The sequence below is a fragment of the Eptesicus fuscus genome, chromosome 3, assembly GCF_027574615.1.
Source record: "Eptesicus fuscus isolate TK198812 chromosome 3, DD_ASM_mEF_20220401, whole genome shotgun sequence".
NCBI lineage: Eukaryota > Metazoa > Chordata > Mammalia > Chiroptera > Vespertilionidae > Eptesicus > Eptesicus fuscus.
Window position 1 is genome coordinate 106,737,158 of NC_072475.1, and position 13,594 is coordinate 106,750,751.

Sequence of the window (13,594 nt, forward strand, 5' to 3'; positions counted from 1 at the left end):
CCCAATATTCAGGTCCCTGGATCCAGGTGCCAGATATAAATATTTCTCTCTTCTCCACATCCAGCATGGCTAAAGAGCAGTCCGGTTCCTGAGTAACAGTGATGGGGGATTGAGAAAACAAAAGAGACAGACACAAATACAGTAGGGAGAGCTGGGACTGGGTGGGACCACTATCCTCTGATGGAGAGTCAGGGACCCAGAGCAAATACAGCGCTTTTATTTTATACAGCAAAAACCAGGAAGTTTTACTAAAGGTCAAGACAAAGGAGATTATGTGCATTCTTGGGTGGGCCCAAGTCATATTCATTCCTGGTGCTTGGCTGGATTTAGACAACGAAACCCACCCCCTGGTGCCTGGGCTGAAGGTCAGGCTGACCACACTCCTGCCTCTGGCAAGGTGTATTTCCACGACGTGGTTCTGCCAATGCCACTGGATTCAGCTGACAATAATTAAAGAACTGCTCATGTGCCTTCTCAGGTGCTCTCTACAGTCAGTGTCCATGAGTTTTTTTCTCTTTTTTTCTTTTTCACGCTGGCCCTTCACCCTCTCCACACAGCCCCCCAACACCTTCCCAATAGCTGTCAGCCTGCTTTCTATCTGAGTCTGTCTCTATTTTTCTTGTTAGTTCATTTTGTTCATTAGATTTCACATATGAGTGAAATTATATGGTACTTGCCTTTCTCTGACTGGCTTATTTTGCTTAGCATAATATTCTCCATGTCCATCCATGCTGTCACAAAGGGTAAGATTTCCTTCTTTTTTATGGCCCAGCAATATTCTGTTGTGTAAATGTACCACAGCTTTTTTTATCCACTCATCTACTGATAGACATTTGGGCTGCTTTCAAGTATCTAAATCTTGGCTATTGTAAACAATGCTGCAATGAACATAGGGGTAGTCTTTCAAATTAGTGGTTTGGGTTTCTTTGGATAAATTCCCAGAAGTGGAATCTCTGAGCCATAAAGCAGTTCCATTTTTAATTTTTGAGGAACCTCCATACTGTATTCCACAGTGGCTGCACCAGTCTACATTCCCACCAAATCATTTCAGATTTCATATTTTTGTTAAACCACTTGCTAAATGCATTTCAGGTGTGTATATCTCCTAAAAATTAGAACAACCTCCTTCATAACTATACCATTATTACACCCAAAATAAATTTAAAACAACCTTCCAATATTGTCTATCTATTTTCATGTTTTTCTAATTGTCCCCAAAATGTATTTCAATGTATTGTTTTCCAAACAATCAAGTGTCATACATTGCACTTACGTATCAGTAAACATTTAACTTTGCTTGAATCTCAGTTTGCCCAGCTAGTTGCCATGACTAGATCTGTCCCCACCTTTCCAAAGAATCTCCCGTAAACCCTCAGCTCCATTCAAGTTTCTTGTGACTGCTGTACTTTCACAAAACCTTTACTTAAATCTATTGAAGATTCAACATTTTGTATTACAAACTTTTGGCTGAACTTTTCTATTTCCCCAACTAGACTTTAAGCATAGCATCTTGGGGGCAAGAAATGGCTCATTTGCCTCCCTGCTAGGTAATAATTGTTCAAAACACATTTAAAGAATCAATGATGGAATGCAGCTCCTCGGTCCTTCACTGTGAAGAGCTGGAATAAATAAATGGACTCTGGAGAGCTTGGAGCCAGGGAGAAGGGAATAAAAGGCAGGCAAGACAAGTCTATTCCTAATATGGACTATTGCTTGAGGAGCTTTAAATATGAGTTGTATGCTCCTTCCCTTCTCTCAATAGGCAAAATGCTAGATATTTACCTAAGTTGGAGATGGACCTAAAGTCTAGTGGCACTGTAGTCATTTGGGGCCAGATAATTCTAGAGAAAGAATTATAAAAACAAAAATCAAGGATTCTTCACCCCAATGGTTCATTTCTGTTTACACAGCTGTTCTACTGTTGCTTTTCTAATGTGTTTTTAAGGAAATAGGCACTACCAGTGGGTATCTAGATTGAACCATGACCACCACTTTATGCCCATGATCAGTGGAGTAAATAACAGTTCACCCACTGAACTCCTTGGGTGAAATTTCTCTCCAAAGGTTAGCTTTTGCTGCATTCAAACTTTTGTCTTTGTGGCAAACTTTTTGATAAATTTCTTTCAGATACTTCCTTCTTCTCCACTTCACATCACCTGTGGATTAATTTCAGGATCATATTTTAGCTCTGATTTTAAAGTAACTCAGAGACTGCACACCAAGACTATTTTAAGTGGAGTGTTTCCTCCTGAGTCACCTTGTCTCCTGATAGCAGGCATCCTGCGGATTTCCTCAGCTCTGCTGGAGAGAATGGGAAGTCAAGGCCAGGGACAGCCAATGAGCATAAACCCAGTGACTCTTCCCGGTTCCTGGAGGACAAGCAAGAAAATCCTGATTTAGTAAGAATTCCTTGGCAAGAAAATTGGGAATTTACTGGAGACAAATGACTTCAGAAGTGCTTTTAATGAGTATAGTTTTTATAAGCAGGCATATTAAAAAAGAGTTTTCTTAGGAATGAAATTAAGCAAAATTTTTAGTTGCCCAGGAAGAATTAATTAGATATTTTTGTTAATGGGATAACCAAAGACAAGAAAATTGCTTAATCCCCCTTTCCACAGTTTTATCAACGTTTCCAGCTTATCATCTTCTCTATTCTCTTCTGTCACCCTTACTAAACAGTCTTCCAAATGACAGGCCTTCATAACTGCCTGTGACATGAAAACATCACCAGAGACATCTTTTAGAATGTGATCAAGACTAGGGAATACTAGCCATGCATGTTGCTCTTCCCCAACCCTGTCTTCACAGAAGACATCAGTAATCTATCTAGCTAATCGCCAACTATATATCTCTCCCACCAAAACCAGTGTGTCTTCAAAATAACACTGTAGGAATCAGAATACCCACACTTAATAAATATTTGCAATGAAGAAGAGAGGGTTCATGCATAAAAGTGTACCAGACAGTGGTGAATATAGTGGAAGAGTCCAAAGAATATGGAAGTCTTGGGCTTAACTTCTAGTTCCTGGGCAAGTTTTAAATTTTTTTCTTGGAACCATTTTCTCCCCACATTCAAAATGAGGTTAATAATGCCTTCACCTTCATGTCATGTGAAAATACTTTTTGCTTGTTTTCAATGTATCTTAAAGCTTCCAGCACAAAAGATGCCAATGTATCATAATTAGTTTGAGGGAGGTGTGATTGGCAGTGACAGCTCACCTCACTGATACTGAAAATTCCTGGAAGCTACAATTGAATACATTAATCATTAATACAGGATGGGAAATGCTCAGTGATTCCCTCCACATGAACTTTAACAAAAGGTATTCTTAGTTACTTCCCTCCAAAGAACAAACTATTAGCAATAAAAACTCCATGAAATCTCAATTATACCCTCCCAGAAGCTTGCAAATATGTTTAGTAAAACACATGGCTTCTTGGTTTCTTGGTAGCCAATTATCCTCTTCAGAGATCAACCTCTTCTCTCCTTTCTCCTCATGTCAGACCTGTTAGAATTACTATGACAAGAAATTTTAAGGTGAGAAAAACTGAAAGCCAAATCAAACATTTTCAGCATTGTGAATAGCTTTGCTTAAAAGTTGATGAGAGAGGAGATGGTTGAGTATTGGCAGAAGAGAATGTAAATTTCACTACTGGGTTATATTGCTGTCATCTCCCACCCTCAGTTCATGTTCACTCCATCTCAAGGTTGCTTCTTTTTACTCCTTAAAGAGTTCAGCACCTGGCTCTCCAGTGTAGCCATTTTCTCCAAAAACTACCGTTGTCATAATTGTTGGTTTTAATACTCATTCCAATACCCAGCTCTGTCAGTTCCTTTCCTCCAATCCTCTTGCGTCCACCCTACCTCACTCAGCCAGTCATGCCCATGGTTACACCTTGTATCAGTGTGTTAGGGCTGCCATAACTAATACTACAGATTAGGTCGCTGAAACAACAGAAATTTATTTCTCACAGTAATGGAAGCTATAAAAACAAAATCAAGATGTCAACAGATTTGGTTTCTCTTGAGATTTCTCTCCTTGGCTTGCAGGTGGCCACCTTTTTGTTGTGTCCTCCTATGGTTTTACCTCTGTACACAGGCATCCCCAGCTCTCTATTTTCAAATTTCTTCTTATAAGGACACCAGTCAGGTTGGATTAGGTCCCACCCTAACAGCCTCAACTTAATTTAATCACCCCTTTAAAGGCCCTATCTCCAAATATAGTCACATTCTGAGGTTATGGGGATTAGGGTTTCAACATATGAATTTTGAGGACACAATTCAGCCTATAACTTACCTTTAAACTTTGTATTCACCAATTCATAAAACATCTTAATCTCAAATTTGAAGATCCCACTTCTTAATCTCTGAATTTTTTCTTTCTCTCTCTGCTGCCTAAAACCACACTGTAACAGTCTGCAAACCCAACCCTCTTTTTTGCTGTTCCTCACATTCTCTCATGTCCTTATTCAGATTAAGTCCCACAGTCTATCATTATAATCACTCTATTTCTTATATTCTTGATTCCTTTAACCCTCTCTCTTCATGGTACTTGCTTTGCAAAGTCTCAGGTTTATTCCAGTTTTCTCACTACCTCTGCAGCTGAACTTGAACACTCAACAGTGCTTCCCAGTGTCACCATGAATTCATGACCTCAAGGGGGACCTCAGTGCCTACTAGCAATCCTGCCAAATTTCTCTAGATCATTCACCATACAACTTTCTTAGGCAACTGTTTCATACCTTCTCTTCTCTCTCCAAATCTCTAACACCCTCTCCCTATCTTCTCGCTCTCTCTGCTGATAAACTTTCTCTTTCATTGAAAAAAGCAGAAGCAATCAGAAGTTCCCACTACCTCCTTTCCCATATGCTCTGTCTTCCCTTCTGTTACTAGGACTGAACTGCCCACACTGCTGTCTAAGGCCAGCTCCTCCATTTCTGCACACACTCCCACCCCTTCTCACTTACTCAAGGGCACTCACTATTTCAGTCATTCTCTATCTGTCTATCTATCATCTATCTATCTATCTATCTATCTATCTATCTATCTATCTATTATCTATCTATCTATCTATCTATCTATCTATCTATCTATCTATCTATCTCTCCCTCTCTCTCTCTCAGGTTGTCAATCTACACATCCCTGCCCCACCCACAACAAAAACATTGTTATCAGTATACAAACATGCCATAATTTTTCTCATTAAAAGTTTCCTCTGGACTCCCACTTTCCCTCCAGCTACTGACCCCTTTCTCTACTCTCCTTTATAGCAAAACTCTCCAAAATGTTATTTCCCTCTGTCTCCAATTCCTCTCTTCCCATTCTTTCATGAACCCACTCCAGTTATACCCTCATGTCTATCCTACCACTATAGCTCCTTTTTTCAAGGTCATTGGTGACCTTCACATTGCTAAATCCAGTAGCCAGTGCTCCGGTCTCCCATATTACTTACTCAGTAGGCAGCGTTTCACTCAGTCAATAACTTCCTCCTCAACTAGAAACTGGACTTCCAGGATAAGCTCCTGGTTTTTCTTCCTACTCACTGGTCACTTCTCAGCTCCTTCATTTCCCAAAACTCAATTTATTATACTGCCTAGGATTTAGTCTTCAGACCCAGACCTCTTTTCTACCCATACTCATTTCCATAATGTTTTATGGCTTTAAGTAGCATTTAAATACTCCATCGAAGACCTCTTCCCCAAGCTTCATATTTGTGTATCCAACTGCCTAATTGGCATATCCACTTGGATTTCTAATAGGTTACCTCAATATGTGGGGTGCCTAAAACTGACCACCTCATCTTCCCCCTCCCAAACCTACTTGATTCACTGCTTTGCTCGTTTCAGTTAATGACAACTGCATTCTTCCAGTTACTCAGGCCCCAAACTACATAGTTATCTTTGATTCCTCTCTTCTTCTTCATTCAATCTGATCTGTCACCACATACTTGGCTCTGTCTTCAAAATACATACAGAATCCAGCCGTATCTCACCATCTCTGCTACAGCCATCATGGTCTGATTCGCTATCATTCATGGTAAGGCTGGATTGTTGAAATGGCTTCAAAACTCACCGCTTTTCTTTCACACATACCCTTACAACCTATTCACAACACAGCAGCCAGAGTGATCCTTTTAACATATCAAGTCATTGTTCTACTCAAAACTAATTTCAGATATTACTATTCTTCCTCTCCCTCACCTGGCTCCAGCCCCAATGGTCTCCTTGTTGTGGCTCCCTTCTACCTCAGGGCTTTGGCACACTTGCTGTTCTCCCTGCCTGTAATGCTTTTTCTCAAATTCTCTGCATGGTTGACACCCTCCACTTCCTTCAGATCTTTGCTCAAATGTCACCTTCTCAGGAAGGTCTTCCCTGACCACCCTTTTAAAAATGATATCCTCATCCTTATTCTCTAGCACTCTTAGTTGCCCTTTCCTGATTGATTTGAGCCACATTTATCACTACCTGATAAGCTATATGTTTTACTTATCCACTTTTTTATTGTTAGTCTTTCCTACAGTAGAATGTAAACTCCACAAGGACCATGATTTTGGACTGTCTTATTCAGTGATCTCTCCTCAGCTCTTAGAACTGTACCTGGCACAGAGGTGCTCAATAAATATTCAACCAAAAATGTTGTTGCTCTCCTTATCATCGCAAGGGCTGTAGTAAAAATTATTTTAGTTTGCTTCTGTGTCCCTGGGGGAAAAATTTAATGATGAGACTTTGCTCAAAACACTAGAGGAAAAAAGGCACATCCATCATGAGGTGCCAAGAAACCTCGCTGGCATTGTCACCGTGCAAGGCGGCTGGTTTCTTTTGTTTGTTTTGTTTGAATCAAAAGTGGCTCCAAGTATCTCAATTTTTAAAAAAAGTATTAGTATAATACAATTTAGAATTATATTTATAAAAATAAGTTTTTATTCTCTTATTAGTAATATTTTCTGGAGGACAACAACAAATTAAATATTTCTGTAAGCAAGATTTTAAGAGTTCATAATACAGAACTCTGGGTCAGAGAGGAGATAATCTCATTTAATTACACACATAATATCATTTAATGTTCATATTATCCTTGTGGGGGAGGTACCATATGTTATTCCCATTTGACACTGAGACAGTTGAGACTTGAGAAAGTGAAGTCAAGCAGGATTCTGAGATTCTGAGGTTACCAATAATGTTGGCAATGAGGTCAGGCAATCTTTGAATGCTTACCACTGCTGTCTACATCATTTCTAACATGTTAGCACCAAGATTCCTTCCCTCAATCCTCTCCTCATATCACCATAATCAGAGGGGATCTGTGGCTCTTTAAATTTAGGACAATAATATGGAAGAAGTATTCTTAAATCTTTGTTTCAAACTTATTACTCACAAAATCTTAATCAAATTGCCCAACTTTACTCATTCCCGTTTCCTAAGCAGTAAGAAAAATATGAATTTATCCCTATTATTGTTTTTCAGAGAGGTAGAGGAAATAGACATGAACTCATGGTGTTGTGACAATGAACTCAGCCACTGTGATGTCTTATTTTTCTCAGCCTTTGTTTTCTTTCTGTCCCCTGCCGTTTAAATAATGCTTGCTGAAGAGGGAGCCCACAATTAAGAAGACTGAATTAAAAACAGTATAAAATGACAGGACATTTGAGCAAACACACCACATGCCTACCATGCTCTAGTATAAGCTCCATTGGTAGTTTTCTCTTTAATCCCTTTCTACTGTTAGATGAAATTTGCTAGACTCAATGCTAACACCAGCTCTGACTTCCTCTTAACATGTACTCAGGGTTAAGTCTGTAGTGCTCTAATCCAAAGGAAAATTACTTATTTTAAAAGCAGTAAAAACACCGCATTCCTCTGGCACAGGATGAAGACCAACTCAGCTCTTCAGTCTTAGATCATTATCTATTGTTCTCCAAACTGTAAACCACTCTTTCGCAGGGAGAGGTTGTGGGCTGCAGTCCTGTCTGAATCCTGGGCTCCTCGTGAATAGGAAGTAAAGGACTCTGACCTAGAAAGTGGAGGTAATGTAAAAAATAAGGGGGGTGGTTGGGGGAGCAGATAGGATGAAAACAGGCTTTATGTAATTTTACATTCTTATAATCTCCTGCAGGTTCTGAGCAGGGTAAAATGGGGTCTCGGAAATGTGGAGGCTGCCTAAGTGGTCTGCTGATTCCGCTTGCACTTTGGAGTATAATTGTGAATTTACTATTGTATTTCCCAAATGGGCAAACTTCCTATGCATCCAGCAGCAAACTCACCAACTACGTGTGGTATTTTGAAGGAATCTGTTTCTCAGGTATCATGGTAAGTGTGATCTGGGAGACTGGGGATCACAAAAGGGGAAGTTTTTACTAAGGATTGTTTTGTTCCTACTAAAAGTTATCAATAATGGTAAAATTGTTCTACTAATCCTGGGTTTGGGATTTGGGGGTGTGGAGGGGGGTAGTCGCTTGAGACTTGAAGAGCAGCTTTGTGTTTTGGTTAGCTGTTCATTTTTGTAGCTTTGGCAGGACAGGAAATTGGTCCTAATAAAAGTTTGAGAGACTGGCCTATAGAAATATTTGTGTCCTCATGAACTCTGTGTGTCAACTTAAGCCATTTAATCCCTAGTGGCACTGCTCTTTTCCAGAAAGACTTTCTATCTGCACTCACAATTTATCTAGCTTGATACTAAGACAGCACAGAAAAGCAGGCTTGAAGATGCACACAAATTTGCATTCAGATCTAAGCTCTGCATTTGTGCCATGAGACCTTGACCAAGTTACTCAGTGTCTTGTCTTCATTTGGAAAATGGGGATAATGACATTTAGTTTTCGGGTAGTTGTGGAGATTGCATAAAATCTCATGTGTGAAGTGCTCAGTACAGAGACTGACTTGTAGTAGGTAGCCAGTGACTATTGTGATTATAAATACTTATCGAATGATAGGCGGTTTCATCATTAAATAGTGTGACATTATACCCCTAACAATGTAAAGTATTTTTTAAAACTAAATCAAATTATGCACCGTTAGAACCCATGAGTGTTTTCCTGATGACTCTTCTTTAAAAAAAAAATAAATCATGTTGGCAACTCAGAGGAAAAGACGCTTTTCCTGGTCATATCAATACTAAAAACAACACATTTTACACTGTAAGCTTACTATGCCACCAATAACTAAAAGAAAATCCATTATAATCTATCTCTACATCTTTGTGGGGCTTTAATTTTTATAATACTTGAATAGTTATGTTAGAAAATAGTTTTCATTTTGTTACTATTTTTCATACTAAATTAGTAAACTTTAAAATATTAATACCCATTGCTATTAAAACTACTATATGATAGGTACATAATAAATGGTGCAGTCATTCTATAAATAAATGCAAACTTTTGGATGAATTTGAAATGATATATTAAGACTCATGAGAATGCTCTGTCTTCCAAGTCAGTAATCTTAAATCTGAGAATTCATTCTGAGGAAATAATCCAAAATAAGGAAAGAGATGTATCCACAGATGTTTGTGGCAGCAGTATTTGTAATAGGACATAGAAGCATTGTAACATAGAAGTAGCCAAATAAACTGTGATACATTCATTTTATATGGTGATGTAAAGTGTAATGATGTAGATCTAACAAAAGGAAAATGAACATTCTGTAAGTGAATAAAAAAGATATAATAAACTTGTGAATAAATTATGATTGCAACTATGTAAAATATACACAGATGGGAAAACACTGGGGACACACACATGAAAATAAGTGAGGGTCGCAGAGCTCTGGGTAATTTTCCTTCCTTGCTCTTGAGCCCTCTGTATTACAGTTACATTTTACAACAACAAAAAAGAAAATGTCTCTTTCAACACAGGCCCTGCCTGTGTTTCTCTTTGGGCACAGGACTCCAGGGCGTAGGTCTAGGTATTTCTACCAATATTAAAATGAAGTTGGTTATCTTGTTTTCCTCCATATGTCATTGTAGTAAACGGAAGAGTTGCAAGGCATGATTGGGTTAAAATCTATTAAAAACTGCCGAAACCGGTTTGGATCAGTGGATAGAGCGTCGGCCTTCGGACTGAAAGGTCCCAGGTTCAATTCCGGTCAAGGGCATGTACCTTGGTTGCGGGCACATCCCCAGTGGGGGTTGTGCAGGAGGCAGCTGATCGATGTCTCTCTCTCTCATCGATGTTTCTAACTCTCTATCCCTCTCTCTTCCTCTCTGTAAAAAATCAATAAAATATATTTTAAAAAAATCTATTAAAAACTGTGATAACTAATGTGTTGGAAGGAGGGTAACATAGGACTCTTTTTTTTATATTCATGTAAAATTTAAAACAGGGAAAGAACCTATTCTCTATATTTTATTGTCTAAGATTTTTTTTTGAAAAATATTATTGTTAATATATCAAATCATTTTAAGAGAAAGGAGAGGAATATAGATAAATAATGAAGTTGATTGATAAATAAAGACTGAAGGAATTTGGAAACTGGAAATGTTGACCACAAACAGTAAAATAGCAGTGAACTTAGCTTCAATATCCAGTACGGAGTAGTGGGACTAAAGGATGTGTGGAGAATTTGCTAGAAGCAATACATGCTCCATACCTGCCCCAACCATGAGTTATAAAAATCAAGAAATTCATGTCTTTCCAGAACAAAAATACAATGCTTTGCATAAGATGCCAAAAAGAGGGGAAGTAGAATATATTGAATTCTCACAACTTGTTGGCTTGCTACAGACAAAACACTGGAAAATTTGTACCTGAGATGGCTTGGATGCATGGGGGAATTAACTTACTTTACTGCCTTAGCCAGTTTGGTTCAGTGGATAGAGCATCGTCCTGTAGACTGAAAGGTCCTGGGTTCGATTCTGGTCAAGGGCACATGCCTGTGTTTCAGGATCCATCCCCAGTGGGGGGCATGCAAGAGGCAGCCAATCAATTATTCCCTCTCATCATTGATGTTTCTATCTCTCTCTCCTTTCCTTCTGAAATCAATAAAAATGTATTTTTTTAAAAAGGACTATCTTTTCAGATTCACCATGCATCTCACCTACAATCCCACAGCAATAAACGGAGAGAGGCTTTGCAAACTGCAAATTTGTGAATGGCTTTCCTTTGTCTTTTACAACTGGGTCAATGAGAAATGCAGGTTTACTGCCAGGTGGTATTCCCAGGTCCATACCATTTACTTCTCTTTAGTTGTTAGCTTTTGGTGACTGATTAACCATAATAATAGCTAACATTTATCAATTACTTACTATAAATTAAGTGCTATTTTCAAAATTGTACATACATTATCTCATAATCTATATATATAAAAGCTCAATGCAGGAGCTGCCCCCTGGTGGTCAGTGAGCTCCCACAGCCAACCTCCTGTGGTCCCTCCCCCTGGTCAGCCTGCCCCAATTGGCCTCTATTGGCTCTGATCACCGGCCAGGCTGAGGGACCCCAACAATGCACAAATTCATGCACTGGGCCTCTAGTACTCTAATAAAACCATTTATAGGAAGGACTTATGAGTGTACAGTTAGACAGTGGCAGATCTGGGATTTGAACCCAGATCTACCTGACCTAGACCCTATGCTCTGAATCACTGTGCTCAGATTATGAGCATGAATGTTCACTAGTACCTATTTCTGATCTTTTTTCTCTTCCCTATGGCAGATGCTCATGGTTGCAGTAGCTCTTCTTTTCCTAGAGAGTGACAACAACTGTCAATGCTGCCAGAGTGAAAACTGCAGCAAAAAATACATGGTAAGAGCAACAGTTTTAAGAAGATGGTTGAGTGGGCTTTAGATTTCTTTCCTCTTACTCAGAAACACAAAACTATTAACATTATGGTACCCTAACCATGATCTTTTTAGTAGAGCCCAAGAGTTTACTCCAAAAATAATTTTCCTTTTTTTTTACAGTTTTTCTTCACCTTTGTTCTGATGATGTTCTTTCACAAATTCAGAATTTAAAGATACATGAGATCAGAAATAATACTATCTTTTCCTGTCTGGGTTATTGTATAGTCTTATTTTTTCTTCTTAACAACTTTATTGAGGACTAATTTACATATAATAAGTGGCATCCATTAAAAGAGTATAAATCCATGACTTTTGACAATGAATACACCCATGAAAGTGTAACGGAATTTTTGGACTGGAACCTGTATTTTTTGTCCACTGGAGTCGAAGAATGAATCCAAGGACAGAAGATGGTATAGCAAAGGTGGAGATTTATTGAAGAACAAGCACAGACTCTCACCTGGGGAGGGGAAAAAGGTCCCACAGACTTCCTATTTCCATGGTTTATAAAGGCTGCTATGTCCTGATATCCCCTCTGATTGGTCAATATTCCCTTTCGAACTGGTTACTATAGTAACTCCTGAGGCCCTCCTCTCTCATTGTCCTCCTATTCCTTCTGGGCTTTCTTCCTCCTTTATTTTGTAAATACATATATCTTGGCTACCCAGATCCCTTATCTTATATAGATATATCTGTTGTCTCTCCCTTGTGTTATGGAGATGTAACCATGCCTGGCTTCCTTGTGTTATGGAGATGTACCTGTTGCTGCTTCCTTGTCTTATGGAAATGTAACTGCACTTGGCTTCCTTGTGTTATGGAAATGTACCTTCTCCCAGTTTCCCTTGTCTTATGGAAATGTAACTGCACTTGGCTTCCTTGTGTTATGGAAATGCATCTTCTCCCAGTTTCCCTTGTCTTATGGAAATGTAACTGGGCCTGGCTTCCTTGTGTTATGGAAATGTACCTTCTCCCAATCTGTAGCCCTGTGTTTTTTCCATGGACCCCAATTCTAAATATTCCCTAAACCTGCCTATATTCCTCTAAAATTCCTGTTTCTAAAGCACCATCACAATCAAGATATAGAACATTTTCATCACCCCAAAAGAATAATATTTTTATCTGTTTTTTGTCATTATAGATTGATTTATACTTTATATCAATAGACTCATATAGTATTTGTCTTTTGTATCTGGCTTCTTTCATTCAGCATAATGATTTTGGATACATCCGTGTTGTTAGGTATAGGCAATGTATATTTCTTAATTGGAACTTTAAAAAAATTAAAATAGAATCAAGAGAGAATAATATGCCCCAATTTTCTAAGCCTGTGCCACATAAACATGAGCTGGGCTGCTACATTTCCACCATTATTCTTCTCATCATCATCATTGGCACTGCTCATTCATATTTTCATAGCACTTTATAGTTCTTTTACATTTAGCCAGTGAAATAGATCATTTTTTCTCCTATTTTATAGATGAGTCACCTGCGGCTCAAAGAGAGCATGTTGTTTATCAACTAGGAGGAGTTTTCCCAGAGATTTGGTATGCATTCTTTGCAGCAAAGGCTCCACACCATAGCTGCACATTGCAATCATCTAGGCTGGGGGTGGGGAACATCCAGCCCACAGGCCATATAAGGCCCACAAAATCATTTGGTCTGACCTTTCCAAGGCATTAGGGGTGAATTAATTAAATGTTTGGCCAAATATGACAGGCTAATTTTTAAGTTGAAAATTTTGTATGGCCCTCAAATGATGTTATCAATATCCATATGGCCCTTAGCAAAAAAAGGTTCCCCACGCCTGATCTAGGAGTTTGG

General features: G+C 38.7%; 1 protein-coding gene across 1 annotated transcript in view; it reads left to right on the forward strand.

Annotated features, from left to right (window-relative positions):
• Positions 1-2,383: 2,383 nt before the first annotated feature.
• The window catches only part of TM4SF18 (transmembrane 4 L six family member 18), a 41,711-nt gene continuing 30,500 nt past the window's right edge, over positions 2,384-13,594 (forward strand). Inside the window, exons 1-4 of the mRNA XM_008159002.3 lie at positions 2,384-2,399; positions 7,942-8,024; positions 8,114-8,307; positions 11,646-11,735. Coding sequence (XP_008157224.1) covers positions 8,131-8,307; positions 11,646-11,735 — 267 coding nt within the window. The 5' untranslated portion in view covers positions 2,384-2,399; positions 7,942-8,024; positions 8,114-8,130. The remainder of the gene's footprint in view (positions 2,400-7,941; positions 8,025-8,113; positions 8,308-11,645; positions 11,736-13,594) is intronic.